Below are 27,864 nucleotides of genomic sequence, written 5' to 3' on the forward strand. Positions count from 1 at the left end.
AGGCCTTTTATGCCACCGAAGGGACACCGAACGGAGTGGGAAAAATAATAGAGGACGTGGCGTGAATCTCAAGCAAAGAAAAACTACTCCGTCATCGACGGTGGCGCTGTGGCTGATGATTATGTAATGGTTCACACGACTGCCTAAATAGGCAACCGAGGATATAGATGCTATCTACTCTTCCTTGTCTTCATCCTCGTTCTCTTGCTCCTCCTGCACGTGCTCGGTCATTCTCTTGATCGTTGACTCGTCGTCCTCTTCCTCAGGTTCATCCTCCTCGGCATCCTCGGGATTCTCCGTTGCCCCTTCCCTCAGTTTGCCACCCTTTCGTTGCGGCATGATCTTCATAAAGGCTTCACCCCAGTCGCCAAGCTCCAGCCATGCCAACATAATATCCACCACATGGTTCGTAGTCATCACTGCACGGGACGACATCTGGATATAGTCACCGATGGGTAGTTTGGCTGTCTTGACCCCGGCATCAAGCGCATGCTGGTAGCAGATCGCCTTGTATCTGTTCTTATCGACCAGCCCGCCTATAATGTAGGTATCATACGGTCTAAGTTCCGTCAACGTGTTCGGGCTGTCGCTGCTGAGGTAAATAACCTCTCCGTCTTCGGGTTTGGCATCGGTCTTCTCAGCAAAGGGCCCTGCAAGCTTGCCTCCACGTGGGGAAGCCATAGTCTGCTTTGCAAGCTCGGCAGCATGCACGAAATTTTCCGGGATGATCTTAATTCCCTTCCAATTCTTATAGGGGGTGAGCACAGTATCGAATCGCTCCTTCAGTAACCCGCCCCACGAGCTGAACATCAAGTGCGAGCGCCAGATCGCGCGGCTGTTCTCCGAGTAACAGCGCGTAAGCTGCGATGCGAGCGAAATGCGCTCTTTGGCATGCATCAGCTCATCGTAGTCGCAATCAATGACAATGGTGAATGGAAGTTGTGTCGACCGCTTGTGTCTGGATCTGGTTGACTCCCATTGCTTGCGCAATGCCATGACAGCTTCCTCGCCACCCGTTGCCAGTGCTTCATCACACATCTTTCGGCGCCGTTCTTTCTTCGCCGCCATCTGTTCCCTCCTGCGTACCTTGCGTAACTCGCGCTCTTGTTCGTATTTCTCTTTCCGGCGGAGTTTCTTAAGCGCGTTCTTCGACATTTTCGGCGTAGCATCTTCGGTTTCATTCTTGGATATAGTGTTGTTGACAGCAGGGTCATTTGCAGTAGCTTCAGTGTCGGCCGGGAGCTCTGTAGACTCCAACTTCGAGTTGTCGGCAGCAACGGCCTCGGTTTGCTGCGGCTGATCGCTAACAGCCACGGCACCTGTCATAGCGGGGCCGAGTTCTTCGTGTGTAGGCTCGTCGTGGTCCAGCTTGGCCAGTTTCCTGGGCCTCTCTTCCTCGTCCATGGTGCCGACGGAAACTTGAATTCGTAGCGAGAAGTGGGTGGTCAACTTCGTAGATCGGCGGGAAAAAAGTGCATCCACGAGCGGCAGCCAATGATGAGCGCTGCAGCCCACATTACTGTACATGTCCACGTGATCAGATGTCACCAACTTCTCCGGCGACTCCTCGCTTTGCAACCAGGACCCCCAAAACAGCCCATTCCCGCCATCATGCCTCAGGATATGCCCCCATCGGGGGGCTACGCCCAAGTCCAGTACAAGGTATGTCATTGACGTGCACTTTCCCGGAATTCCAGCGCCTTCCGAGCACTCAGAACCGTCAATGCTAACCCTCACGCTCGATCTCTAGCGGAACATCCCCGCCCGCGGTTTCAAGCCATGGCAGTACATGCTCGGCATGCACGCCATCATGGCCTACGGATTCTACAGATACTTCCAAGGTGTCCGTGAGCAGCGGTACGTTTCGCGCAATGACTTTCCGATCGACCGGAATCGCAATTGGGGATCGGGAGATCGCAATTGGGGATCGGGAGATCGCAATTGCAGCCAGCACCTCAAAACATCGACAGGAGACTGACTGGTTTCTTTTTAACCTACAGTGAGCTTGCACGCGAGAAGATGTGGTCTCGTCTGCACATCATGCCTCTCCTCCAGGCCGAGGAGGACCGCGACCAGGTCCGCCGCTACTACGCCGACAAGGCCCGCGAGAAGGAGCTCCTGGGCGAGGAGACCAAGGTTTACAACTCCGACCGGTACGTTAACACCTGCGACAAAACTGACTCGGCCATTGATTGGTGATGGTTGCTAACACTGTATTCGTACAGCTTCATCCGCCCTACATTCGGCTACCTCCCCGCCAACGCTACCAAATAAACACACCTAGAGTCGGCATTTTGCCATTCTATCATCCCGTGACTGGGTATGAAGCGGGTGCTTTGAGCAATCCCTCGGTTCTGTTGCGGAGGGTTGGAGTTGATCTGGTTGGATAAGCATGGTCTAGAGATCATGGTGGCAGAAGTGCCTTCTCTCGAGGAAATCGGGAAATCACTGTAGATATTATGTTTTCGAAGAAAGCTCTGGTTTTGTCTTGCAACACGTCTATTTCCATATGTTTGAAGCTCTCAAGGAATCCTCCATTGAAAATATCTTCAGTAGAAACGAAGGTAATTGCTTCTGATAATCTTGAAATGTGCTTGAGCACCTTTGTATTGTTTCTTTATTGTTTTCGTAGCCGTCTATAGGCTATAGAGGCCCGTCTATAGAATGCTCAAAGCGCCGCCGCCGGGGTAGTCGGTGAAGTTTGCAAATGACAAAAGGAAACAAGAAAACGACAAGGTGCGCTTAGGATGCAAGTCACGAGAACCAGACCTTCAAAGCCACTCAATACACAAAACGCAACATCAACGCCAAGGGCCTTGACCAAATCATTGTCGAGGATCGTCCATGATACATAGACCGGGGCGCTGTGTAGAGTTCGGTTTGTCGAACAAAGGGTGAAGTAGGTAATCAAGCAAAGGATCTTTGCTGAAGAAAACAGACAAGGGCGAGAATCGCTAATGTATTAGATGGAACAAGCTGGGAGCAATGTTGAGTGGAATGATGGGGCAGAATGGTCTATGCAGTGCCTGTTGGATAGCCAAGGTATCCAGTGCGGGACTACCCGAACATATCAGCGACACCGGAAAGATCAGGCCCGTCGTTGATATCAACACGGTGGTTTTCCTGCTGAGTTTCCATCTCGTTGGTCATGTAGCGCTCTTGAAGTGCAGTACGGGCCTTGCGGCGCTCCTCACGAGAGCCAAGGATCTTTCCTTGCTCGGCAACGCTGACACCACGCAGCGGTTCGAGAAGCTCTAGGATCAAAGCGCGCTGCTGACGAGGAGACACGCAGCGTTGGAGGGCGGTCTCTGTATGTGCGACCTTCTCCTCGGTGATTCCAGGTAATGATAGGAAGGTAGACCGCGGCGTCTGACTGACGGTTCCATACAGAACCCAGATAGCCGCAATCAACTGTGCCAGGTCCTTTTGCATGTCCACGAAATACGATTCATGAACGGAGGTGATACATGCCTGGAGAACATCAGTGCATATGAACTCGCGAATGGTCGCTGTCGTCGGGCTATTGTTAGGCGGGGCGAAGTCGGCGAGGATCGATCGAACCACACGGGTGATGATGCTGCAGCAACGGGTGTCGCGCATGCGTAGGGCGTGGGTACAGAAGAGCATGACAGGCTCAAAAATTTCGGGAGATGAAAGAACAAAGTGTCGAATGGAGTCAGACTGGTCCGGAGTCGGTTGCGGAGCACTAGGATCTGTTTCTGTTCTGTCTGGGTCTGTTTGGGGAATAGCATTAGCACACATCGGTAAATGAGCCCTTCAGGGGCTCTCCAGCGGGAGGGTTTGGAAAGCTTTGCTTTGAAAAGGTGTGTGAATGACGAGGGATTTTTCTCACCTCCTCTCTGTGGATCGAACAAACTGGCGACCATAATGACAGCCGAGTAAGTCAACTGACGAAGAACACTCTCTGATTTCATCTCGTCGGTGAGGTCTCCGTCGGACAGTCCGTTCTTTCTTTGCTCAATCAGTTCCCACTCAGTAGTAATTTTGGTGTCAATGCTCCTGAACAGAGTGGACAGCATAGGAGGAAGAAACAGGCTGCGATACTGCACCGGGCAGTCATCAATCAGGCAGCGAGAGATATTGAGCAAAACTGAGTACTGGTGAGAGGACAGGTGCTCTGCATCTTTGAAGAGAGCCTCAGAAAGAGGGCCAGGGAGCTCAGCAAACCCGTAGAACTGGTGCCGCATTCTGCTCATGCTGAATAGCATCGAGTAGCATGATTCGCGAACAGCTCTGATCTTGCCCCGAACCGAAGACGCAAATCCTTCAAGGGTGGCCTTGGACGCAGTAATCTTTGCGTAAAATTCATCACGACTGCCGCTGGAAATTCCCGCTTGCCAGAAGCGATCCGTGAGAATACGCTCAACTACAGCCCGCATATCATCACTCACGGCCCAGTTGGAAGGGTTGTGGAAGGCATGAGCGTGGCTGAGGAGTTGAAGCAGAGTGGGAAGAATCTGAGGTATCAAGTCCTGCCACATATCGCACGCAACCTGATAGGCTGGAGCCGACTTCTTCAGCTTGTCAGTGGACACTGCTAGCATTGTCTTGGTACCACGCAAAGGCAGCATCTGGAATTTCCTAGTCATTTCTTCTTGGACATTCTTTCCCTCAGCATCCAAGATAACATCAGCCCAATCTGCCAGCCTGTGCGCTTGTTTAGCTTGCATGTAGGATCCGACGTTCTCGAGTCCAAGCATTGAACAGAATCCATCAAATGATGAGCACATGCGACGGAATTCGGCGTCCTGCCAGGATTCTCTAATAGGCTCAAGGAAGGAAGTCAAGCGACTCTGGCGGAGGTTTGGGTCAATGTTGTTTGCTCGTTGCCTTTTATACATTAGCGAATGTGTTTGTATAAGAAAGATGGTGAAACAGTACATGATGATCACGAGAATTGAGCTCAGCTCCATCTTGAGCTTGTCATCAACTTGGTTAGCTAAGGTGATCTCCGTAATCTTAGGCTCGAGCAAATCATAGAATGTCTGTAGTACCAGTTAGCTAACGAACCAGCAGCAGATCTGGATGGTAGGTTTACAGAGAAGTAGTCGGCATAGCGGATCGCGAGGCGTCGGAGTTCGTGACTGGCCAGCCCATGGAGCTCTTTAACAGCCTCTGAATAGACAGGATGAGAGGGTTGGTCAGGGAGGCGTGTCATAAGGATGTGCTCAAGGACCTTCAGAGCAAAGGCCGGGTGGTTGTCCAATGCGCGGGATGAGATGTCCACCACCAACTTGATCACTCGCTGTTTCAGAACAGGGTCCTCGAATGATCGTTGCATCAAAGTTGAAGCCCAATTCTCCACGGCAACCTCCAATTCTCTCCGCTCTTGTTCGTCTCTTTGGGGAGTTTTTCCATGAGACTCGACCCACTTGTTGTATCCCTTAATGACGGCTTCCACGACAGCAAACTGGGCATCCGCACGCATGAGTGAAATTGCGGACTTGCTGAAGGTCTGCATGCTAAACGGCTCAACTCCATCGTACAAGTTGTTAAGATTCTCATCTACTCTGCTCAGGATCTCACGCACCGCATCCTGCGGACGCTTTAGGGTAATGGACTCGATAATCGATGAGCAGTACCGACGATAGTTGCCGACGAATGCGTGGCGTTCAGGCGTGGTGTCGATGTCTTCAACAAGGAACTGTACGGTGGGATCTTCGGAGTCCGTCGGGAGAGATTCCCAGCGGATCAACCGCTGGGTGCAAATGTTCAAGAAGCTGGGAGTCTGGCTCACCACGAAATCCAGAGTGCCGATCTTTTGAATTGGGAGAAGTCTGGACCAGAGGTGCAGTACTGGAATCGAAACAGTCAAGCTCTGGTGTTGCATGATAATGATCATGAAGTTGAAGAATGATGGAAGATCCAAGCGGTGCATCGTATCTCTGAGGAACCTGTCATCTTCCAGGGAACCTGCCACATAGGAAACCATCTGTTATCAAAGTTAGCTACACAGTCAATAGGCAACTGGCATGATGGGTCCGTTGTACCTCCGAAAGCTTCTTCGATATCAAGTACTTCGGCTCATCGACATCATCTGGGCCCACAATTGACCATTGATACAGATTTTGAAGGGTGTTAAGGTAGTCGGCCTCGAAGATCAGGCAAAGAAGGCCATGCGAATCCTCGTTACCCATGTTGTTTCTGCCGTAGAGCGCATGCAATGCTTCAATGGCGGCCTACATTAACAAATTTTAGCATTGTGCAGCCATGATAAAGCGAGTATACACCAGTCTTACCAATAAAACCTGTTCATCCTGACACGTCAATGCTCTGAAGACACCGGAGACCGCTTGGGAGGCTGTAACAGCTTTGTAGATGGACCAAGAAAAAGCTGACCTCAAAGCTGTAAGCGCCTTGATAGCCGCGTTCCGAGCCTGGGGCGAGCTTGACACATTCTGAATGCAATTATCCAAGAACTCGCAAATTCGAACGAGCCAACCCTCTTGGCCACAACGCAGCGCAGCATTGGTGTTCTTGTCGGGGTTGATCTGTTCAACAATAGCGGCGGGCGTGAAAATCTCCACCAGCGCCCGGTTGAGCTCTGATCCGCGCAACGAAGATACCGTATCTTCACGGAAGAAAACATCTTCCGATAGAGTCTCAAGCACCGCGAGAACCAGCTCATTGTGTACCAGCGACGAACCCCAGAACTTCACGAGCGCAGCATCCATATCGATCCAGTCTAGTCCCCAGCTCTTCTTCGCGGCCTCCGACCATAGCTGAGGAATCTTGTTGCGGAGATAGTTGGGGTCCTCGGGGCGAACGTTCTCGGCGAGCTGGAGGATCATCGATCGAAGATTCGCGGATTCTTCGGCGTTGGTGAATGAAAGGTGGCGCAGAACATGGTCCAGCAGCGTGAGACCGAAGTATCGTACCACGGGGGCATGGTCGGCGCGAGAGGCGAGCAGGAACCCATTGCGGGCTGCTGCGTCGGCTTCTTTCAGAGACTCAACAAATGACAAGGCTTGTTTGCGGAGCTCATTCGTGGACGCGGGGCTATGAATAACCTCAAGGGCTCGAATAATGTCGGCCATGCCGGCCTCCGACAGCTCCTCGGCAGCCATTTCGTCGGCACGCCGAGTGCAAATGGCTATGAGCGGAAGTATGCGAGGGGCGCGTTATGAGGGTGAGAGATAACGGATGGGATATAGGTTTGCGCGTCTTCTCGAGTTCGGTTAAGCAGACCAATTCTCATGGTCCGGAAAGACAGGCTCGAGAAAGTTCGCCGGGTTCGGTATGGCCGTTGACCGTCCGTGGGTTGTTTATTGGCGGAACAGAGCAGCAACGGCCATTCGATGGTGGCAATCGGTTTGTGTGGACAAAGAGGTGACCGGCGAGATGTAAGGATAAGATGAATATCGGAGAGCGGAGCGAGATTGCTGAGGGAAGGGGAGGTGCTTCCAGGCGCGAGAAGAGCGAAGGTGCGGGAAGGTTGCGGCCACAGGAAGTTTGGTGAGAGAGCGGGCTGAGAATTTCTCCACGATGGATGGGCCTGATAGACACACCGCTCCCACCTTCTCTATGCTCTTTTGTTCACTTCGTCTGTGTCCCACTTCTTGAACCTGTTCGATATATGGGAATAATTTCTGCTATCTTTTTTTCCAGCCGCCCATGTCATCATGCCTGCCCCTCAATCCTCCCCGGTTGTTTATCTTATCTCCCCTGCACGCGATCTATGGGTTTATTAAGCGCTATACGCGAAGATTCAATTCATTTGCTGTAATGTAGATTGCTGATAATGCCAGAGCAATATTAACTTTGGAAAGCATCACATAATCATGCACTGGCCTTGCTGGCATTGTTCAAGATAGGTCACATCGTCACCGGAGGGATTGGCAAACTCGCCCGGATGGCGCTTGATGCCCTCGATCTTGATATCCTGCTCCCCTTCCGCATGCCACCATCGTAGTCGCTGAACCTTGATGGACTGGATTTCTTGGTAGTCAAGCTCCCACTTGCCTCCACTGACCGCAACGACTGTGTTTGTCTCGGGAAAATGGAAGTCGGGCAGATATATCTCAGTCGGTGCGTCAGTCGAAGTAGCCGTTTTAGCAGTTAACTTCATGGTGAATGTGCAGTTTCGAAGATCAAAAACATGGCTTCTTAGACTCCCGCTGACGTAGATGGGACTCGGCCGAATATATGCCTCTGCAGCGCGGTAGCCTTTTGATTGTGGAGAGGAATCACTGGATATCGAAGGAGATGTGAGAGCCTGCTTAAGATTGCGCGGTTCGACCTGAGGCTCTTCCGCGCTGCTGTGGCTTTCAGAGTAGGCAGGGGACTGGGGATTGAGCGAGCGAAGAGTGCTTCCACATGGCAGCTCCAAATCATCTCGGGAAAGGATGGACAAATCTTCCCCGTTCCATTGGTCTCCCCATTCATGGTTGTTCTAATACAAGTCAGCTGGAGGAAACTAGCAGGAATTGGTATGCGCACCTCTGTCTCATAAACCCACAAGGTGAAGCCATTGGATGTACTACCCTCCAAAGCAAAATGGTTGGCATCCATGGCGCTGGTCTGACTGCTATAATCACCAGTCTGGTAGGCATGCTTGTCATCCATATCATATGGTATGCCAATTTCCGTGAAAAGAAGCGGGTGATTTCCCATGTAGTTTAAGCTCTCGTCTCGAAGGAATTTAAGCTGATCTCGCAGACAATTCCGGATGGCAGTCTCGCCAATTTTGACTGCAAAGGCCGGCGCCCAGTACTTGCCCCGAAGGACACCGATAACATCAACGTTGTACAGTCGATTCCTATCATAATTAGCCTAGATTAGACTTAATGGAAGACAATACCTACCAATGTTTAGTCAAAAGAGTCAAACCGTCGTAGTAATGAACTGCATGCACCATGTTGGGATCATCGTCGACGGTGCCTTTCAGGTCGGGGGGAACCTCCATGACAGGCGGTTGGCATAGCAAGATGGCCTCTGGCCAGACATCCCGAATGGCATCTCGATATGCTTGATAGTGGTGCAAAAAGTAGGTGTTGGTGAATATCTCATAGTCCAGTTTGTCGCCAGTTCGGGGGACCTTTGAGAAATAGTCTTTCTGCAACAGCGTGTCTGTGTATGTATCCCAAACTCCATGCTGAGCCCAGATACATTCTCCAAGCTTCCAACCAGAATCGCGCTTCCAGCCATATTTACTGTCGTCATGGTCCTCTGGTAGCCAAGCGGATACACCCTCGGGATCGACAAGTTCGCGACCAGTTTGGTGCGGGCCAAAGCCGCCGAAGGCCCACGTTGTTTCTTCACAGGCACGCCCGGCACCTGTCAACATAGCCTGAAATGCAGTTGGAGATGTCCCGAGCTGGAGCTGCTGTTCTGCTGGAACAACGGATATATCTTGAACGCCCACGAGGCCACGGTGAGGTTCATTCATGCTTTCCCAGCCAATTACCACCTCATGTTCCAGGTCCCCAGCTTCATGAATTCTTTGGGCCAAGTATTTACAAGCTGAGATAAAATGGCTTTGCAAATAGTCCTGAATGTTCATGCCATCGATGACAGCTTTTGGTGCAAAGTCTCGTCCAGCCCAGAATAGAGTGAACATAGTCTGACAGACGAGACGAGTGTAGTTGGTACTCCAGATCATCTTTGGAAACTGGGAAGGATCATCATAGGTGTTTTGAACAAGGGCTGCCTCGGTGTCCTTGAAACCCCTCGGGTTCAGTCCTGCCGCATAAAGCGTCCACATCGGGGCTCCGGATCCTCCAGACAACCGCGACCACTTGCAAAGGTTACTAACACTCTCACACAAACAAGGAAGCACCGACTTACCACATCCTGATGCGGATCCATGAAAACATAGAATTCATATTGCTTCGCTACCCTGAGAACCTCGATGGTGAACGCGATCCACTCCTGGTCGTAAATACCCGGCCCCGCATGCTCGATAGCCTCCCAGGTGAAGATATATCGAATCGCATTGTATCCCCACCTACGCAGCCTCTTGAAGTGAGTGTGTGCATCCTCCAAGGAGAATGGCCGTCCTACAAACGAAACGTCGTCGGCCTCGAAGAACTTGTCGGAAACGAAGGAAGGGATGTCGGGAGATTTGGGGTATTTTGCATCGCCGGCGACGTTGATGCCTCTCAAAATAATCTCCCTATGTTTCGGGTCGCGAAACGACTTCCCCTCGATATGCAGACGCAACGCACCCATCGTAGACGTTACCACGGAGCAGGTTATGGACGAGGTGTCGGGTTGGTGGCTCGGGTCAACCGGGTCGATGCCGAGGGAAGGGAAGGGAATCGAGGACCCCAAGAAACAAAGCTGAAGCACGGCAATCTAATACTCTGGACAGGTCGGCTGCCAAAGGTCGTCAAAGAAGCTCGACAGGTAAGGTCGACAAGCTGGACGGCGACCCCGGAGTGGTCGGCTGACCCCGAAGTCGGCACCCACGGCGATCACAAACAGTGAAATGGACACTGGCCACCGACGAACACTGACGGCCGGCTTTACTATGTTTCGATATGTTTCGATATGAGATGTTCGACTGGAGAATCCAACTGAGGCGTTTGAAGCTGGGGACGATAGACGATAGTCGATAGCGATAAGGTGACGTATCGGCGCTAACCGATCTACCGCTCAACTCCACCACACCAGAACCTCCCCGCTCCTCCATGCTTTGCGCGCACGGAGACCATGTCGAGCAAGGCCGCCTTGAAAGCTGTGCGAACAGCTTTGGACTCCAAGGACTTTGAAGCTGCTGCGGAGAAAGCAAAAGATCTCGTTCAGCAGGATCCCAAGAATTACCATGCGTGTGTTTTGAGCCTTCCTCCCGCCCGGCAGTGCTAACCTTATTCTACCAGCAACGTATTTCTCGGCTTAGCATACGACAAATTGAAGCGCAACGATGAATCAGAACAGGCATATCTAGCTGCGACTCGCGTGAAGGACGATGACCGCACCGCATGGCAGGGATTGATCAGCCTGTACGATAGACTAGGTGGTCCCAAACTGGGCGCCTATCGCGAGGCTGTCCTCAAGCTAGGGAAGATACTTGCAGACAGGTATGAGCTGGCATGCTGGACTAAGAAACCACAGGTTAACATTTGGCGAAGTGACGAGAAGGGACGTGGTCAGGATGTTGTGGACAAATACACGAATCTGGCACGGAAGAGCGGCACCAAAGCTCAATACAAGAGCGCTCTTGAGCTCCACCTCCCCAACAGTCCATTGTACAGTTTCCTCGAAGGACGCCTTCCACATCCCTCCCACACCTACCTCCGTTTGATCGAGATCACCGAGGCGGAAGAGAAAGAGTACATCAACCATGAGATTGCTGTTCGCAAGACACGCCTTGGTGCAAAGAAGGATCAGGTCACACTGGAGGTAAAACGGGAAGCTTTCAAGAAGTTTGGACTGGTCGAGCTCTACCGGGGCATCATTGACTGGACCAATGACGACGCAGTCCGGCGTGAGTATGAAGAGAAGCTGCTGCAACGCACATGCGATGAGCTAGAAGTAGCCTCTTCAGGTGAAAAGGGTGCTAAGCGGGGTGTGGCCCTCCAGTTAGCCCGGGATATGGTCATCATCAAGCACCCTTTCGAACTTGCTTGGACGGTTTTCCTCGAATGGCAGGACATTGAGACCTACAAAGAATGGGATGTTGGGATCATACGGGAGTTCATTGAATTCTTCCCGGATAACGGCCTTGCCAAGGTGCTCAAGGGATTCCTTGCCAGCGAAATTTCACCATTTGAGAAGGAAGAGTCATCGGACGAGGATCTAGACACCGCATCCGTCAGCAAAGACACCGATGTCACCGACAGTACTGGCGATGTTGCTGCTCAGGACCGATTGATTCTGATGGCTGAGGGACTTGACATGGCTCGTTCCTCGCCTATCGCACATCGAATCATGGCTGATCTGTACCTCATGATGGAAGAGTACGAAAGCACAGTTGATGTGACCCGAAAGGGTCTGCTCAATGTCAATGAGCTCATCAGAAACACTGGTGTAAAACTTACTCATACGCGTGATGCATTGAATATCTCTCTCGCCAACTCTTTGATCTACTATCAATCTCCTCGCTATCACCCGGAAGCCAAAGGAATCTTCGAAGAAATCTTGAAGAGGAAGCCAAAATCCACGATTTGTCTGCTCGGTATTGGTTTGGTTTTGAAGGTCGATGAAGACTATCCGGACGCGATCGACTTTCTAGACCGCGCCCTGAGGCGTGATCCCTCCAATATCAAGATCCGTGGTGAGCTTTTTTGGTGCAAGGCACTGAATGGTGATCTAGAGGCTGGCCTGGATGGTCTCTTAGATTCTCTCGCAAGTCTGCAGGAGGAACAACCCAACAACAGGGCCTTCAAGTCTGAACTCCTTTATCGTGTTGGCTATTGTCAATGGGAGCTAGATCCGTCTCCAGCTGCCAGGAAAGATCGGAATGGCGCTTATGCGAACTTCCTTGCCTCCATCAAAGCGGACATGAATTTCGCTCCCGCGTATACCAGTCTTGGCTTGTATTACGCAGACTACAAGAAGGATAAGACCAGAGCACGCAGGTGTTTCCACAAAGCGTTTGAACTGTCTTCATCGGAAACAGAAGCAGCCGAACGCCTCGCCAAGGGATTCGCCGATCAGAAGGAGTGGGATCTCGTGGAAGTGGTTTCTCAGCGAGTGGTTGACTCTGGCAAGGCCAAACCTGCACCAGGGTCCAAGCGTAGAGGCTACAGCTGGCCGTACGCGGCACTTGGGAACGTGCAGATCAACAAGCAGCAATACTCCAAGAGCATCGTCTCGTTCCAGGCGGCTCTGCGGATTTCCCCTGGTGATTATCATTCCTGGGTCGGTCTAGCCGAAAGCTATCACCATTCCGGACGATACGTCGCTGCCACAAAGGCATTTGAGCATGCTCGAAGCCTAGAATCAAACCTTTCTAGCGATGAACAAGACCAGATCTGGTATGCACGGTACATGCTTGCCAACGTCAGGAGGGAGTTGGGTGAATACGACGACGCTATCGCAAGCTACGAAGACGTTTTGAGCACCCGGCCCAATGATGTTGGTGTGACGATCGCGCTTCTCCAGACACTGGCCGAAAGCTCATGGAAAAGCTTGGATACGGGTCTATACAACCATGCAGCTGAGCTTGCCTGCAAAGTCATCGAGGTGGCTCGCTCACTGGCCGTTGTACGGAGCGACATCTTCAATCTGTGGAAGGCAGTCGGTGATGCCTGTGCAAACTTCTCTTACATCAAGAAGAAGGCCGAGAAACTCTCGCTTACTGACTGCAAGGCTTTGTTGTCTACTGAACTGGATCCCGTTGCTCTTGATATCATGACCGAGGTTGATGGCGTAGGTATGAACTGGCTCGAGTCCAGTGATGCGCAAGATCCCTCTTCATCTGATTCTTGTCTTTATCTATCTATCCTGGCATACAAGCGTGCGATCCATGTTTCCTTGCAAGACACACACGCTCAGGCCGTGGCTTGGTACAACCTTGGCTGGGCCGAATATCGGGCCTACCGAAGTGTGCAAACTGGCTCTGGTAACATGGCCAAGAAGTCGCGGAAATTCCTGAAGACGGCAATGCGTTGTTTCAAGAGAGCAATCGAGCTCGAAGCCGGCAACTCGGAGTTTTGGAACTCGCTCGGCGTTGTCACCACAAGCATGAGCCCCAAGGTGGCGCAGCACGCCTTTGTGCGTAGTCTGCATCTGAATGACAGGAGCGCACAAGTCTGGACCAACCTCGGAGCGCTGTACCTCCTTCATAACGACATACAACTTGCCAATGAGGCCTTTACCCGTGCTCAGTCGACAGATCCGGACTACTCACAAGCCTGGGTTGGCCAAGGTTTCCTTGCACTTCTCTTCGGAGATCCGAAGGAGGCGCGCGGTCTGTTCGAGCACGCATTCGATATCGCAAGCTCCTCCGTTATGCTTCCGAAGCGCCAGTACACAGTCACTCTTTTCGACCACCTTCTCTCTGACCCAACCTCGTCCAACGAGGTCTCCGAGCTCATTCAGCCCTTCTTTGCCCTCCATCAGCTGTGTGCCCAAGACCCTTCAGACCTTCCGTTCATGCATCTTTCTTCATTGCTCGCAGAGCGAATGGGCGAGACTGCCGATGCCGAGTCTAGCTTGGAAGTTGTCTGCTCAGGCATGGAGGCGGAGTTCGAAGAATCTGAATCCCCTGCCTCTCTTTCAAAGTTCGCACAGGCAAACGCGGATATGGCTCGCGTCCTGCTTGCACGTCACGAATTCGAACAAGCTGCAGAGAAGGCCGAACTTGCGCTCACTCTCTCCGGTGAGGAAGATGCCGAGAAATTCGATCCCGAGGCATGCAGCAAGCTTCGTCTCTCGGCACACTTGACCGCTGGTCTGGCATACTACTACACTCAGTCAATGGATCAGGCCATCGATATGTTCCGCGACGCTCTTCAGGAAGCAAACAACGCTCCTGATGTCGTGTGCCTTCTTGCTCAGGTTCTCTGGGCCAAAGGTGGCGAGGAGGAACGGTCGGTTGCACGACAGCAACTGTTCGATTGCGTGGGAAACCACCCCAATCACATTGGTGCCATCACCCTCCTTGGAGCTATTGCACTCCTTGACTCGGACAGAGACGCCATCGAAGCCGTCGAGTCCGATCTCCACAACATGATTACACGGGATGACATCGACATCCACGACCGTGCCAAGCTACTGAAGCTTCTGTCTGCAATCTCTGCGATGGGTTTAAACGAAAACGCTGCCCTTCCCGAGGACTTGCGACAGATCGGAGAAGCTACCGCAGCTGTCATGCTGTCTCCAGGCCAGCCCCAGGGCTGGATGGAGTTGTCTGCCGCATCGGAGAGCCCTTACCCGGCTGAAATGGCCATTCAACGGGCCCTGCGCTGTGTGCCTCCGCACGGCAACCTTGAGGCAGCCGATCTCAGCCAGGCTTATGCTCAAACAAACAAGACTGGAGACGCATTCCGCGCTATCATGGTTGCGCCATGGAAACGCGACGGATGGGAAGAGCTGAATTATAGTCTGTCCAGCCAGGCATAGTCAGCTTTCTGTGTCATTCCCGAACGTGAGATGGCGGTATCTGCAGTACTTAAACCGCTAGGCATGCATAAGACAAAATCATATTAGAAATTCACATACCTCAAGGTCCATTCGGAGACAGCCAGTAGGAAAGTAAGCATACGTTTGCACTTTGCGGTGCCTGGCATTTGCACCATTGGAATGTTTTATTCGTCTTGCATGGCAGTAATCCTCTCCAATAATCGAGCTTTTCTCCCTTCCTTCCACGGTTTGTCAAGTGCCTCGATCTTTCCACCGAGCAGATCAACACATCCAGGATTCAACAGAATCATTCCCCGCGCAACAGTCGCATTGCGAAGCACAATTTTAGCACCGATAGCAAGTTTCTCCAGCGTAATGCCCTCAATGCGCTGCATTTCAATCGCCACTGCCTTGGTACCGGCGGTATCTTGCAGTATCAACCGATGCGGCCCATATCCACTGCTCCCCGACGCGTTTGGGGTTCCAAAGTTGCCGTTATTGTTACCGCTGCTGCTCTCCTGCGCCTCCTGGTCTTCACCCACGGCTACTGTGCGCACAATTTCCCGTCCTCGAACAGCTTCTCCACGCTCGACGCGCTCAATCGCCTCGACCTGACCCCATAAACTCGTGCCGATGTCTTCAATGTCGAGAACTTGGACGGGGATCGGTCCTTGAAGACGCCGTTCTTGTATATTGGGATCATAGATGTCAATTGGCAATCGCGATGATGGATTTATCAACAGGGATTCTCGAATATCGGAGGCGAGTACGCGGAACAAAGCTGTCTTGGTGAGTGCGGAGGTGGGGATGTTGCGCTGTGATTGTCCGGACGAAGCCAGGAACGCGTTGAGCCAGGAAGGCGAGACACAAAGAGACTTTGTGCTCTGAAGTTGTGCTGCAATCTGATCTGCACTCATTGTAGCAAATCTTTGTAGAGCGGTACGAGCGCAAAGAAGGAAGCAGCTCGGAGCTTCCAACCGCACGGCACGGACCACCGCTTAACGCCGTTGATCTGGCCTCGCGCATCCCGTTTCACTCTCCGCAACTGCCACCATGTCAACGTTCTCCTCTCCTCGCCCGTCTATCGCCTCGTCGCGTGCACATTCTCCCACCCTCGCATCCTCCCGTCCCTCTCTCGAAGCATTGAACACCAACGTTGGGCCGAGCCTGAGCGCTTCCTCGACCCCATCCACCGCGCGAGCCCTCTCGCCCAACCCACGCCGAAACCGCTCCGCTCTACGGGACTACTACAACCTCAAGCCTCCGGGCTCAGATGCTCTGAGTCCAGGAGATGCCCGGCGGTCCCGCAGCGTCCCGCGCAACACCGATGCAGGAGACATCTCCAACCCGTCTACACTAGCTTCAGGGACGGAGCTAGATAATGCAGACTTCGACCCTCAGCGCTATGTTGACCACCTCTTGTCTACCTCGTCACTAAATACAATCCTCAAAGCCGAAAATACGTTGGTTGGAGATGTCCGCACGCTAGATGGAGAACGGAAAGCGCTCGTGTATGATAATTACTCCAAGTTGATTCGCGCCGTTGAGACCATTGGCAAGATGCGCCGCAGTATGGATGATCGCGGCGCGCCGTTGACTATGACCAAGACGCTTGGTCCGGCTGTTGCGTTTGTGGCGGAGACTGCTGGTGGGTTGATCAAGGAAGGTGAGGAACAGCGTCGGAAGATCAAGGAGGCGAGGGGTGAAGAGCCGTCTAATAAAAAGGCCGAGAAGGATACTGTGAGGTGGGTGCTTTCTGCACCACAGAGGTTGGAGAAGCTTCTTTCGGAGGAGAAACGGGAGGATGCTGAGAAGGATTGGAAAGAGGTCCAGCAATTACTTGACGCTTGGGGTCCGGTCAAGGGTGTTGCTGAGGTTCGTGAGGCCTGTGAGAAGGTCATGAGCGAACAGACCGAAAACGAATGAGCTGCTGCGAGCTGCAATCATATCAACCCGACTTGACATCCTGTGCAGGCACAAGTCATTGTATATAGAGATACCCAAAACACATTCATGGCATGTCACATTATTTATTGTTCATCTCATCATTAATCATAACCTCAGCAACGTTCAGACCTTCCCCGAAAGCACATCCCGACTCGAGAACAAGCTCGCCTTAAGCCCATACTCGTTCTTCGACTTGATATCCAAGTACGTATAAGCATCGCACTTGTAATAAATGGGCCGAGACTCCTTATCCACCAAACCCGTCTCAACAAGCGTCTTCAAAACCCGCTTCACATCCTCTTTATCCGAAAAATCACGCGTGTATACGCAGATCAACCGGACATCTCCCGATCCATCATCCGTAGCAACTTTCGCCGCATCGCCTAGCTTGCCTTCGTCCAAGGCAGTGACCACCGTTTTCCAGATTGAGTCGACGTTATTCACGGAGGGGAATAACATCCACTTGCCCGATGTAACGCCGGTTTCTTTTGCTAGCTCGAAGATATTCTGTTCCAGAGTCCGGCGTAGAGGGTTCAGTTTGCGGGTTAGACTGGCGGTGGTTTTCGCGCCGGACTTTTCGTGTGCGGCGCGAAGCCTTGAACTTTCTTCCTCGTAGGCTTCCAGAAGTTCGGTTCCTTTTCTTGTGAAGGCGGGAACGTCCCCTCCTTCCGTGGCGTGCGGTTTGGGACCCCACATCCAGATCCACGGCCCTGCTTCAGAAACGGGTGTTGTGGATGGTGGGAGACGCGACAAGAAGGAGGTTATGGATTCTTTCGGCCCACGTCTATCCTTGGGTTGAAATGTGGTAGTTGGGGAATCATCTTGGGACATGGGCTCTGGTTCAGTTTGTGTAGGCGGAGCTTGTAGCTCGTGCTGCCTTTTTGACAGTAGCCGTGGGTGAATTTCTGACCAGAAAGGCTCCGGGTCGTAGGTTGCTGCTAGGTTCAAAAGACGCGCTTGTTCGTCGTCATCGCCTGGAACAGGGTTAGCGGGTGAGGTTGCAGGGCTGGAAATTGGACTTGCCGTAGAAGCTAGACTCGTCGGAGAATATCTCATCGAGACCTGTTACATTGGGCATGGTGGCGATCATTTGTCAAGCCAGAGAGGTGGTGCCCTGGTGGATAAGAGCTGGAGCTTACCGGTGTGAGGAAATAATGTCGCAACGAAACTCAATTCTATGAGACCGATCATCATTTATTTTCCCCATAACATTCATTGAATGTTTCGCCAAATTCTTCTTACTCATGCTCGACGGGCCTCAGGAACGAATTTTAAGACCTACCTACACTTACCTTTTTTTCTCTCTATTTCAGCAATGCTTACTTGTTCAGGCTACAGTGGGGGAGTTATCGGAGTTATCGGTCAGACAAAAACGCCTAAACGGCTCGGATATTCATTTCTGAAAGCTTTGTCGGCGCTTGCGCGCCGACAAAGCTTTCCTCCGGTGATGAATTAGCCAAGGTATAAAGGCTGACCACCTTAACAAGGTTGGAATAATTCAGTTACGCCTCGGTGTAGTGCTTCTGGACCTTGATATCATCACGTATACCAATTTCCTGTTTTCGGAACCTATATGCTAAGACAGCCCAGTCCGTGTGGGTTAACTTCTGGATAAAAGATTATTCTGAATTGTGACGAGCTTCCACTGTATGGCCAGTACTAGTACAACTCCTTAATTTCGAAAGTGACGCGCTCGTCCTGGTACGCACAAATCTCCAGCATGGACATAGAGCGTATGGAACCCATCGAACAAAGAGAAAAAGGCCGAATTTTCTCAAAGACAGCTCGCCAGAGATGTGGAAGAAGGCAAGGGAGAAATTTGAATATAAATTTGAACATAAAAGCCTTGAAAAATGTCAATTGAAAGTTTGTTTCTCATCTCCAGTTCCAATAGCGGGTCGATACCTAAAAGGGCTTTAGTACATCGCATTAACTAAGTTATCTGGGTCGGAAGGTTTTGTTTACAAATCTCCTTCTTGGCATGAGAGTTGAATTGGGCGGAATTCCGGTGCAGCCGCATATGATCCATTAATTACATCCTGATCCCCGGCATCCCGAGTGAGGATCTGATATTCATATTTACCTATCAGAGGGTTCGCCATGAGCGCTGAAGAATTCCTCGCCGACGTCGAAGGCGGCGTGGTGCCGGTGGACTGCCACGATCATGTGTTGCGGATCGCATTCATCTATCTAGATAAGGGGCTATGGGACGGCAACGGCGTGTTCGATGTGGTCGAAAAGCTGCATGCGCGCGGGTGGTCGTTTGGCGAGGGTGAGTTGCGGTTTAACCGGTAAGTTATGGTCCCTAATAGCACCGTAACGACGAAGACTGACAATCACCATAGCACCCTAGATATCTTCTACCTCGCCCAGCTCGCCGCGGCCATCTACCGCTCCTCCGACCAACTCAACGGGGACTTCCCCTCCCCCTCTGATTTCCCCGCCTTCTACACCACCCACCGCGCGCTCCTCCACGCCTCCGCTTGGCGCTCCTACTACTCCGCCGCCTTCCTCACTCAGCGTACCACCGCGCGCTTCTACCGCCTGCCCGACCTCCAAGACCTGCCCGACTCCGCCTCCCCGTTGGGCAAGCCGCGCCATCAACCCCCGGCCGGCAGCGGCCCACACTCTACGAAACTCCCCCGCTGGGCGGATAGCGTCGCGCGCACGCGCCGCCGGCAGCCCTCCCTCCCGCTCGCGACGCTCACCCGATTAGCCCTCAGCACGCTCGAGACGGCCACCGCGCGCCTGCACACGGCCCACCCTAGCGTGACGCCCTACTCGGCGACGCAGGCGCACTTCTGGCTCGAGTATATGAAGCTCGGTGTCCCGAGCCCTTCCGGATCCAACACGGTAGCAGCTTTCCGGGAAGCGTGGAAGCCGAACGGGTTTGGTGTCCTGGTCGCACAGGGAGCACTGGATATGTACGCGTGGGGAATGCAGTACTCGGCGCAGCGGTGGGAGGCGAGTGGGGCGGGGAATGAGGTGGCTAAGCCAGATGTGGATGGCGGGTGGGAGAGTCAGGTACAGTGGTGTGGGTGGCCAGATGGCGGGGTGGGGGTGATGGCATGGTGGAGGGGGTGGGAACCGGAGGTGGGGAGTGAGGAGGAGGTGGAGTTTTTGGCTGCGGTCGCGGCGGAGGAGACGGTCGCGGTGGAGGTCGGTCAGTTGAACTGTGCGGTGCGGTCGCATGTGTTGCTGGGGGTGATGCGGGCTGCGGTTGCGGGGGAGCGGGAGAGGGACGTTTTCCTAGAGGAGCTGGAGAGGGACATGGTGGGCAAGGGAAGGATTGGGGAGGGCAGGGCAGGGAAGTGGCTGCGGGAGGTCTTGGGGGTCGTGGAGCCATATGTGAGGATATGGGAGGGGGTTTGGCCAGACACAGAGGAGAGGGGGGAGGTACTACGGCGGATCTTGGTGGAGAATGGGCAGCTCTTTGCCAGGTGGAAGGTTTCGCCGCTGTTGAAGGAGTTTAGTTTTGAGCTGGGCCCGAGGGAATCAGAGTAGCAGGCATGCTGTTGAGAACTACAAGAAGTAAGACTACGTTCGTAAGGTTTCGAGCTACAGACTCGTGCATGACAACTGTTGCACGTCTAGCGAGGAAGAAATCAAAGAGAACAGAAGACCTTAATTAACGCAAAGGAATAATGGAATTTGGCGGCGACTGATTGGCCGCTAATTGGGGACTCATAGCGATTACTTGCCACTGGCTATGCCTGGCCATACCTGCTCCACGAACTCGGTTAGGTCCGACTTGAATGCTTTAGGTTGCTCAAGTGCTGCAAAATGACCACCCTGTTTAATTGTTGATTAATTCTTGTTTCGTTGAAAAGAAGTATTTTAAGCATACCTTCTTGTGCGGTCCCCAGAAAACAAGATTGCCAGTGGCCTCCACCCAGGATCGGGGAACACGAGCAAGCTCCATAGGGAAGGAAGAGAACCCAAGAGGCTTCTTAATAAACCATCGAGGAGTGTTAGTTACCGGGATTGGCGGAGGTGGGAAATTCTGTGTGTGATATTAGCGTTTAGGTGCGAGGAAATTCTAACTTTGCATTACATACCTGACGGTACGTATAGATTGACCGAGGGAAAGTATCGGTGAGCCAGTACAGAGTAATTGACTCGAGGATATGATCGGGTGACAATGGGTCGTCAACCCATTCGAGAAACTTTTCACCGACCCTTTGCAGATAAATTAGCATGTAACTTCCAGTGTGGCTGTCATTCGTGAGTTCACCATGCAAGAAGCGCTACCGGGCTCGATGAGATAACATGGCCGATAGTACTAGGCCGAGTACCATGCTCAGTCGAGTAGCCGGAGCCCATAGCTCTGAAGTTATTCATTCGCTCAATCCCTTGTCTCTCATAGGCATCCAGGCCGTCGTCGGTCATGCCGTCCGGGCGGCTCATGAATGTCACGTTGACTGTTCCGCGTAAGCAATTATTTGATGGTTTCGTGACTGTAAAAGAATTTGAGACTCACGATGGACAGCTGAAATGAAGTCAGTATCAGATGCAACAAGTAGGAGCGCGACAGATCAACGTATACCTTTGCAGCTTTCATAGTCGACTGCCAAGGCTCTGGCAATTCGACTCCCGATATCACCACCCTGGGCAACATAACCGCTCTCAAAGCCAATATCTTTCATAAGTTGATCAAGGATACGAGAGACATCCTCGGTGGAAAAGTTCTTATCCAGCGGAGGACCAGACGAAAACGTGTATCCCGGCAGCGAAGGAACGATCAAATGAAAAGGCAGGGTACTTGGTGAATACTCGCCCCGGAACAGCTCCAGAATAGGGAGAAATTCTAGAAAACTTCCTGATGAGTGAATAAGTAACCAGTCCCAAGTTCATAACAGCGGAACTGTATCTCACCAGGCCATCCATGAATCAATAGAATAGGAATCGCATCCTTATTCTCCGAGAAAAGCCCGACAAAATGAATAGTCATGTCCTCAATTTCCGTCGTCCACTGGGGAAAACTATTGATTCGGTCCTCGGATGCTTTCCTAGAGCGTTTACGTCAATATCTAGTTCAACACGGAACAAACCAATTTAGAGAGACCCATTACCACTTGTAGGAACGGAGCCACTGCTCCCGCATCGTTATTAACCAGTGTGTCGTGATGCCATATCGACAGTCCATCTGCGAGTTCTCGTAGGTAGGCGGGGCAAGCTTCGCCAGCTTGATAAGAGTCTCCATCTCCGTCAGCTGATCTTTGGGGATGGCGACCTGGAAGGGGGTCGGAACGACTCTCGCCGTCGAGGGCAGAGTGCTGAATGGTTTCGACATAGTGAGGTTTACAGAGCTCTGATACCTGGGATGAGCCGGATATTTAACGCAGAAATGGGCTCCAGGCTTCCCGAACTCGAGGCAGAATCGACATACCAGGAACGGCAACGCGTCATGTGCTCGTGCGGGGAAACTTTCTACGCGCCGATCAAAGGCACCTGAGCTCCGAGTTGGATGTAAATATATTAAATAGATTTATTGTCGGCCTAGAGGCATGCTACGTCGTGTAGTTTTGGGAGACTCCTTTTGTTAAGATTCCCATTGGCGGCAGCTTTCGAATAGACAGGTGACTACGTACAACAGCCATCCCCGATTCAGGCTAGTCTACAGGGTCATAGCAACGCTCAGAAAAGCATTCAGAATACAGAATGGAGGTAGATAGGACGGCGTCTATATCAGTCGTGATTTAGCGTTTCTTCCGTCAGTGGATTCTCACCGCCCCACTTTGGTTCCATACACATTTTTCTGGATCGATCAACTCTTAACATCAATTCAGCTTGGAGACCTAAGATTATCAATCATATTGGCTCTGCTTTTAAATTATTTCCGACTCTCGTCTTTCGGCTAATCGAGCCTACATCATCACCTATTCTCGGATATACATACTCAGCTCGAGCTCTAACTCCATTGGAACCCCACCATCATTGAGCATTTCCGATATACATTAAGCTCCTCCGAGCTCAAGCCCTCCAGAATGGCCCGAAATGTGCAACGACCCATTTCTGCCACAACAGTCTTCTTAGACCAACCGCCAAGCTGCCTCGAATTCTGTCCGGAGATCCCAGACCATTTTGTGGTGGGCACCTACCTCCTATCAGAAACAAAGAATGCCGATGGGGAGACCCAGCAAAGCAAGACTGGGAGTGTGCAGCTCTGGAAACTTGACCCCAACACGAACTTTTTGTAAGTGATGTATCCCTTGCACTTTTTGTAGGGCGCCTCACTCACTCACATCCCAGAACTCAAGTCCAAAAACTAGCGCTGCCATACGCGGTTTTCGATCTTCATTTCCACCCCAGAGATAGGAACAAATTCGCCATTGCAAGCAGCACAGGTGCAGTTTCCCTATTCGGTATCTCTGGCTCTGCAGAGCCAACTATCAATCCAATCTGGACAAAACAGGTCCACGAGGATTCTTCCATCCCAGCTCTTTTCCTTGCCTGGACTCCGCAAAACTGGCTCTCTCAATCCAAAGCAGACGGGTTCGCGGTCACTTTCTCCGATAGCCGAACAACAGTCTTTGGCACGGAAAGTCCCATCACAGAGGAGGACATGATCACAGAATGGGGTTCGTTTGAGGCTAAACAGATGATCGAGGTTTGGTTCGTCGCGCTCGCTGCTGTGCAAGGTGTATTCTCCGAGCCGAAGGGTATAATCCCCTTTATGTTTACGGGGAATGACTTTGGATCCTTACATACGCGCCGGTTCGAACAACATGGTGAAGAGCCGCGTGATCCTGAAGAGCCGCTTGCGCCGATGCTACTCGAACATGATGACCGGGCTCGTCATCACACGGCGGGCGTGACGAGTATTCTGCCTCTTCCTATTCCGATGGTGGATGATGGTCCGGTTTTGCTGACTGGAAGCTATGACGAGGGTTTGCGAGTGTATCATGCTACACGACGTGGTGAAGTGCTCGCTGAAGAGGGTCTCGGTGGTGGGGTATGGAGGCTGCAATTGCTAAACTCAGAGGAAGCCGGCTCTGCTGGCTCGGGGCTTGTGGAGAGACGCTTTTTGGTGCTGGCTAGTTGCATGCATGCTGGAACTCGCGTTGTGCGAATTACTCAGACACAGCAGGATCAGACTTCGGAGTGGAGCATTGACGTGTTGGCGGAGTTTACGGAGCATGAGAGTATGAATTATGCGAGTGATGTGTGGAAGGGCTCGAACGCCGAAATAGGAGATGGAACGTCGGAACTGGTTTGCGTCTCGAGCAGCTTCTACGATCGTCGTGTGTGTGTTTGGAGAGTGCAGGTGTAGCTAATATCAGTCACTACAAAATGCCGAGGAAGCGAATCTCTAGGCATGATTGTTGTCATAAACCCGCTAGATCAAATCAGAATGCAATAGCGACAGGTATACAAGTACATCCGCACCGGAGGACCAGGACCAAAAATAAAAGAGTTACCATTCGTATCCAGAAAAGTGCCGCCGTGCGGGAATTAAACAATCGTCTCAAGCTCCCGGGCATAGCCCAGTGTATTCTCGATCACCGTGCCGCTGGCTACCAAGATGTCCTTCTCGGACCGTGTGGCCGCCTCCGGCTCGACAGGGAAGTGTATCCGTCCATCACGAAGGATCCAACCGCGCTGCTGCGCAAACTCAATAACTGCACCTTCCGACTCCAGGAAGAGGAGATTTTTGGCGTTTGAGATGGGGAGGGAGGGATAGGCCTTCTCCGAGCAGTCGGCGATTTCGCTGCGGATGGTGCCGATAAGAACCTAGACAGACAAATTGTCAGTATCGATTTTATACAAAGAACTTCGGCAGCCAGTGATAAAAGAGGCGAAACTTACGTTCGAGAACAGTCCAAAGTCTTCCGAGGGCACACGCTCGGACTTGGTCTCCCGCCACACCTTATCATAGCTTCCCTCCATCAAGTTGCGCTCCAGCTCAACGGGGTATTTAATGTATGGGTTGTCCTCAACACGGCCGCCCTTCAAGCTGGCCTCTTCCACCAACCCCTCGAGCACAGTGTGGAAGTTGGCGCTATCACCCATGCTCAACAGCAGCAAGAGATACAATCCTGTGATCTTGCTACGCTGGCTGGTCTTCGAATCCACCTCAGGCGAGCTCTGGCCCGGCACACCGGCGTGCCGCTCAAGATCGTAGAACGGCTGCAGTTGCTGGTAGTATCTTGTGAAGGTCTGCGCGTCGGTCTGTCGGATGGAGGCGATGGCGCCCAGCTCGAGAATTGTCCGGGCAAGGGCGACAAGCTGGGGAGGTGTGGAGGGGGTAGGAATCAGGGCATTTTGAAGAAGAAGGGCGCGCTTGGCTTTGCTGAGGAGGTCGTTGGCGGCATCCAGTTGCTTGTGCTCCAGGGCGTTTTGGAGCTGTGGGACGATGGTCTTGAGGTCGGCCATATTGGAGAATTGTGAAGGGTACGAAGTGGGAAAAGTGAGATAACGCTAAGCAATCAGAAGAAGCCAAACGATTGCACCAGCGAGCGAGAGGTTATCGGAATGCTAGGTTAGATGATGAGAGTTGGCGAAAGGCCATGACGGAGCTGCCGCGGGCGGTCAGCTTCGGCACACGTGACCGCATAAGTAGAGCTTCCAATGGCGTCTTTCAACCTTCCTTTAGCTAGATTTATTCTACAAGAATTGTTTTATTTCACGTAAGAATGCCCTCGAGTCCTCTCCAAAACCGATTCCAGTCCCGCGTCCATATCGCATCGCTATTTGTGGGGAAAAAGTACCAGCTTCGCCAATGTTGGGAAGAAGGGCGTTCCCAGTCCGCTGGCCGGATCCCATCCTTCTGTGGCATTCCATCCTGCGTATGGAACATGCGGTGTGCTGGCGCCTGTCTGGCTAAATCCATAACAGCCCCTTGATCCTCCCATTGTAATGTCTGTTAGCCCAGCCTTGCCGACAGTATACAACCATGGGTTGAGGAATCCCATACGAGGTTTTCCTTGAGCAAGACGAAGTGAATTCAACTGAGAAACTATACCAGCAAAGACGGGCCCTGCGGCACTGTCTATCATCAGCACAGCCTCCATGTCAGCGCCACGAAACGTGCATACCTTGTTCCACTGATCTTGAACCACGTCTCATGATCGCGAATGATGAAGTTCTTCGCTTGGGCTGCCACATCTGGAATTCCTCGTCCATGCGGATTATACAGACCTGTCCATTGATCCTCGCTCAAGCGGTCAAGATACCCTTGTACTGCTTGATCTTGGTATGCCGGCCGAGGGAACAAGTCGGAGAATCCACCCCCCGAGAAATCAGTCGCTCCTTCTGGATTACTCCCGTATGTTCCACCAACAGACGTAACAAAGGGACAAGATGCCGGGAATCCTGGAATGAACCTGGTTCTCTTGGCTCCGTCATTGGTCTGGCATGAACTTCCCACCCCGGAATCTCCACTGCTGAAGATGATCGACACGCCTCGGGCACCGAGTTGAGCAAATAAAGTACATACTGCGCGGGCGTATGATGGAGGCAAACTTTGCTCGGATTCTCCGTAGGATGTAGAGAGAACTGCTGGGAGCTGGTCACCTGGCAGGTCGATGAGATAGTGAAGTTGTTCCAGAAAAGGCTCGTTTCCCGAGTTGCCGGCATCTGGCTGGTCAGCATCGGGTATAAGAGGAGCCCGACCACCTGTACTGTAAAATGTTGCCAGTGTGTCGTGAGCCATAGAAACGGAGTACTGTATATCTAGACTCGCCTCAGTAGTCATTCCAGGGGAGACCTCGTCATTCAGCCCACCGTTGATGGTGACCACTGTGAAGCTGCTTTCTCCCTCATCTGGCAGAAACTGCGCCTTGAATTGATCGAAATCGCCATGGCGGGCATATTGGTCCAGAAACCCCGAGATGCCTAGTCGATTCCATGGAGAAGGCGTTGCTGTTGAGTTAAAGAGGCCGTACAGCTCTCGCAGACAGTCTGGTCTGATCACTGTTCCACAATCTGTGTTCAGATCTTCTGGTGTGGCGATAATTGGCTGATCGATCGGCAATGCACCCAGTGGGCTGAGCTCGCCAAATCGCGTCGTAGGTTGTATCAATTGAACATGAGCATGTATGTCCTTCGGCACAGAGTATCCTAGTGTTCTGATAACCGTGATATTTGTTGCATGGTGATGGTAGTGAAAAAACTTCGTCTGTAACATACGCTCTGCTTGATAAACTGATGCTCTGAAGGTGACCCAGTTGCCCTTGGCCTTGATAATGTCGGGAGGGACATTTTCTGCAGACAGCCAAGCCAGGATCTGATTCGAGATAGCAGTCTCGGGACTCAGGAGTCTTTGGATCTCTTCTTGCTTCATGTGCTGTCCGTAGCGTGGGTGACTTGGAGTCGAGAGGTCGACCACACTTTGCTCAAAGGCCGCCACATTTGGCTGGCTCATGGCAAGCCGAAAAGTCATAAATGTTGAAGGTGAAGGCTTGCTCCCTCTCAACCATCCCTGCGGCACTTCTTCCAGCAGCTCCACTCTCTGATAGCTGGGAAATATTGATAGGACATGCTGAACAAAACAGAAGATGAGTAGTAGGCATTTCACTCTAAATAATGTGATTCCCATGGTATCTGCGCCAGCAGCGAGTTGGGACATTCAAAGGATCAGTTACAGCAACTTTTCTAGTACTGCGCATGTCGAATACACAATACTAAGGTAACCGATCACAAAAGTACTTTGAAAGTGTCCTCATTGCTAAAGAATGCCCGGATTTATGTCATGTAGGCAATGGGACTAAATGTCTATGAAAGAATCCAAATGGACGTTCCAGGCCAACGGATGCTGATTGGAAGAACCGGAGATTCCTTTTTCGGGTGTCAATAAGGTCTCAACAGGAGAATTTCCTAGCTCTTTCAACAAACGCTGTTCCCGGGTGGATGAAATGCTGGACGCATGTATTGTGGTTTGTCTGG

The 27,864-nt window shown here is 52.0% G+C and overlaps 13 protein-coding genes across 13 annotated transcripts; 5 read left to right on the forward strand and 8 right to left on the reverse strand.

Annotated features, from left to right (window-relative positions):
• Positions 1 to 174: 174 nt before the first annotated feature.
• Positions 175 to 1,404, reverse strand: trm10 (tRNA (guanine(9)-N(1))-methyltransferase; the record flags this gene model as incomplete). The annotated part of the gene is made up of 1 exon (XM_058454130.1): positions 175 to 1,404. The coding sequence occupies one exon, from the start codon at positions 1,402 to 1,404 to the stop codon at positions 175 to 177; it is 1,230 nt and encodes a 409-aa protein (XP_058306379.1).
• Positions 1,405 to 1,611: 207 nt separating this feature from the next.
• Positions 1,612 to 2,274, forward strand: N7498_007069 (putative NADH-ubiquinone oxidoreductase subunit GRIM-19; the record flags this gene model as incomplete). Its single annotated transcript, XM_058454131.1, has 4 exons — positions 1,612 to 1,662; positions 1,751 to 1,857; positions 2,001 to 2,153; positions 2,226 to 2,274. The coding sequence occupies 4 exons, from the start codon at positions 1,612 to 1,614 to the stop codon at positions 2,272 to 2,274; spliced, it is 360 nt and encodes a 119-aa protein (XP_058306380.1).
• Positions 2,275 to 3,057: 783 nt separating this feature from the next.
• Positions 3,058 to 7,088, reverse strand: N7498_007070 (karyopherin MSN5; the record flags this gene model as incomplete). The annotated part of the gene is made up of 6 exons (XM_058454132.1): positions 3,058 to 3,734; positions 3,854 to 4,851; positions 4,903 to 5,006; positions 5,060 to 5,953; positions 6,012 to 6,200; positions 6,261 to 7,088. The coding sequence occupies 6 exons, from the start codon at positions 7,086 to 7,088 to the stop codon at positions 3,058 to 3,060; spliced, it is 3,690 nt and encodes a 1,229-aa protein (XP_058306381.1).
• Positions 7,089 to 7,792: 704 nt separating this feature from the next.
• N7498_007071 (sterylglucosidase 1) lies at positions 7,793 to 10,191 on the reverse strand (the record flags this gene model as incomplete). The annotated part of the gene is made up of 4 exons (XM_058454133.1): positions 7,793 to 8,413; positions 8,461 to 8,779; positions 8,826 to 9,757; positions 9,808 to 10,191. 4 exons carry the CDS (start codon positions 10,189 to 10,191, stop codon positions 7,793 to 7,795), a joined length of 2,256 nt encoding a protein of 751 aa, XP_058306382.1.
• Positions 10,192 to 10,674: 483 nt separating this feature from the next.
• On the forward strand, positions 10,675 to 15,030 carry N7498_007072 (SKI complex subunit tetratricopeptide repeat protein SKI3; the record flags this gene model as incomplete). The annotated part of the gene is made up of 3 exons (XM_058454134.1): positions 10,675 to 10,790; positions 10,842 to 11,042; positions 11,094 to 15,030. 3 exons carry the CDS (start codon positions 10,675 to 10,677, stop codon positions 15,028 to 15,030), a joined length of 4,254 nt encoding a protein of 1,417 aa, XP_058306383.1.
• Positions 15,031 to 15,215: 185 nt separating this feature from the next.
• Positions 15,216 to 15,947, reverse strand: N7498_007073 (OB fold domain-containing protein; the record flags this gene model as incomplete). Its single annotated transcript, XM_058454135.1, has 1 exon — positions 15,216 to 15,947. One exon carries the CDS (start codon positions 15,945 to 15,947, stop codon positions 15,216 to 15,218), a length of 732 nt encoding a protein of 243 aa, XP_058306384.1.
• A 136-nt stretch (positions 15,948 to 16,083) lies between these two features.
• On the forward strand, positions 16,084 to 16,956 carry N7498_007074 (COG1/VPS51 family protein; the record flags this gene model as incomplete). The annotated part of the gene is made up of 1 exon (XM_058454136.1): positions 16,084 to 16,956. One exon carries the CDS (start codon positions 16,084 to 16,086, stop codon positions 16,954 to 16,956), a length of 873 nt encoding a protein of 290 aa, XP_058306385.1.
• Positions 16,957 to 17,100: 144 nt separating this feature from the next.
• On the reverse strand, positions 17,101 to 18,055 carry N7498_007075 (DUF1917 domain-containing protein; the record flags this gene model as incomplete). Its single annotated transcript, XM_058454137.1, is given in 2 exon segments — positions 17,101 to 17,983; positions 17,997 to 18,055. The coding sequence occupies 2 exon segments, from the start codon at positions 18,053 to 18,055 to the stop codon at positions 17,101 to 17,103; spliced, it is 942 nt and encodes a 313-aa protein (XP_058306386.1).
• A 1,022-nt stretch (positions 18,056 to 19,077) lies between these two features.
• Positions 19,078 to 20,481, forward strand: N7498_007076 (uncharacterized protein; the record flags this gene model as incomplete). Its single annotated transcript, XM_058454138.1, has 2 exons — positions 19,078 to 19,268; positions 19,323 to 20,481. 2 exons carry the CDS (start codon positions 19,078 to 19,080, stop codon positions 20,479 to 20,481), a joined length of 1,350 nt encoding a protein of 449 aa, XP_058306387.1.
• A 189-nt stretch (positions 20,482 to 20,670) lies between these two features.
• N7498_007077 (epoxide hydrolase family protein) lies at positions 20,671 to 22,270 on the reverse strand (the record flags this gene model as incomplete). Its single annotated transcript, XM_058454139.1, has 8 exons — positions 20,671 to 20,769; positions 20,825 to 20,980; positions 21,036 to 21,156; positions 21,212 to 21,398; positions 21,458 to 21,466; positions 21,524 to 21,796; positions 21,853 to 21,986; positions 22,050 to 22,270. 8 exons carry the CDS (start codon positions 22,268 to 22,270, stop codon positions 20,671 to 20,673), a joined length of 1,200 nt encoding a protein of 399 aa, XP_058306388.1.
• Positions 22,271 to 22,964: 694 nt separating this feature from the next.
• On the forward strand, positions 22,965 to 24,250 carry N7498_007078 (uncharacterized protein; the record flags this gene model as incomplete). The annotated part of the gene is made up of 2 exons (XM_058454140.1): positions 22,965 to 23,173; positions 23,230 to 24,250. The coding sequence occupies 2 exons, from the start codon at positions 22,965 to 22,967 to the stop codon at positions 24,248 to 24,250; spliced, it is 1,230 nt and encodes a 409-aa protein (XP_058306389.1).
• A 182-nt stretch (positions 24,251 to 24,432) lies between these two features.
• On the reverse strand, positions 24,433 to 25,353 carry rpnL (proteasome regulatory particle lid subunit rpnL; the record flags this gene model as incomplete). Its single annotated transcript, XM_058454141.1, has 2 exons — positions 24,433 to 24,711; positions 24,787 to 25,353. 2 exons carry the CDS (start codon positions 25,351 to 25,353, stop codon positions 24,433 to 24,435), a joined length of 846 nt encoding a protein of 281 aa, XP_058306390.1.
• A 314-nt stretch (positions 25,354 to 25,667) lies between these two features.
• Positions 25,668 to 27,361, reverse strand: N7498_007080 (S53 family peptidase; the record flags this gene model as incomplete). The annotated part of the gene is made up of 3 exons (XM_058454142.1): positions 25,668 to 25,965; positions 26,016 to 26,892; positions 27,109 to 27,361. 3 exons carry the CDS (start codon positions 27,359 to 27,361, stop codon positions 25,668 to 25,670), a joined length of 1,428 nt encoding a protein of 475 aa, XP_058306391.1.
• Positions 27,362 to 27,864: the final 503 nt, after the last annotated feature.

This window comes from Penicillium cinerascens, assembly GCF_028974065.1.
Source record: "Penicillium cinerascens strain IBT 15544 chromosome Unknown contig_9_segment0_segment0, whole genome shotgun sequence".
NCBI lineage: Eukaryota > Fungi > Ascomycota > Eurotiomycetes > Eurotiales > Aspergillaceae > Penicillium > Penicillium cinerascens.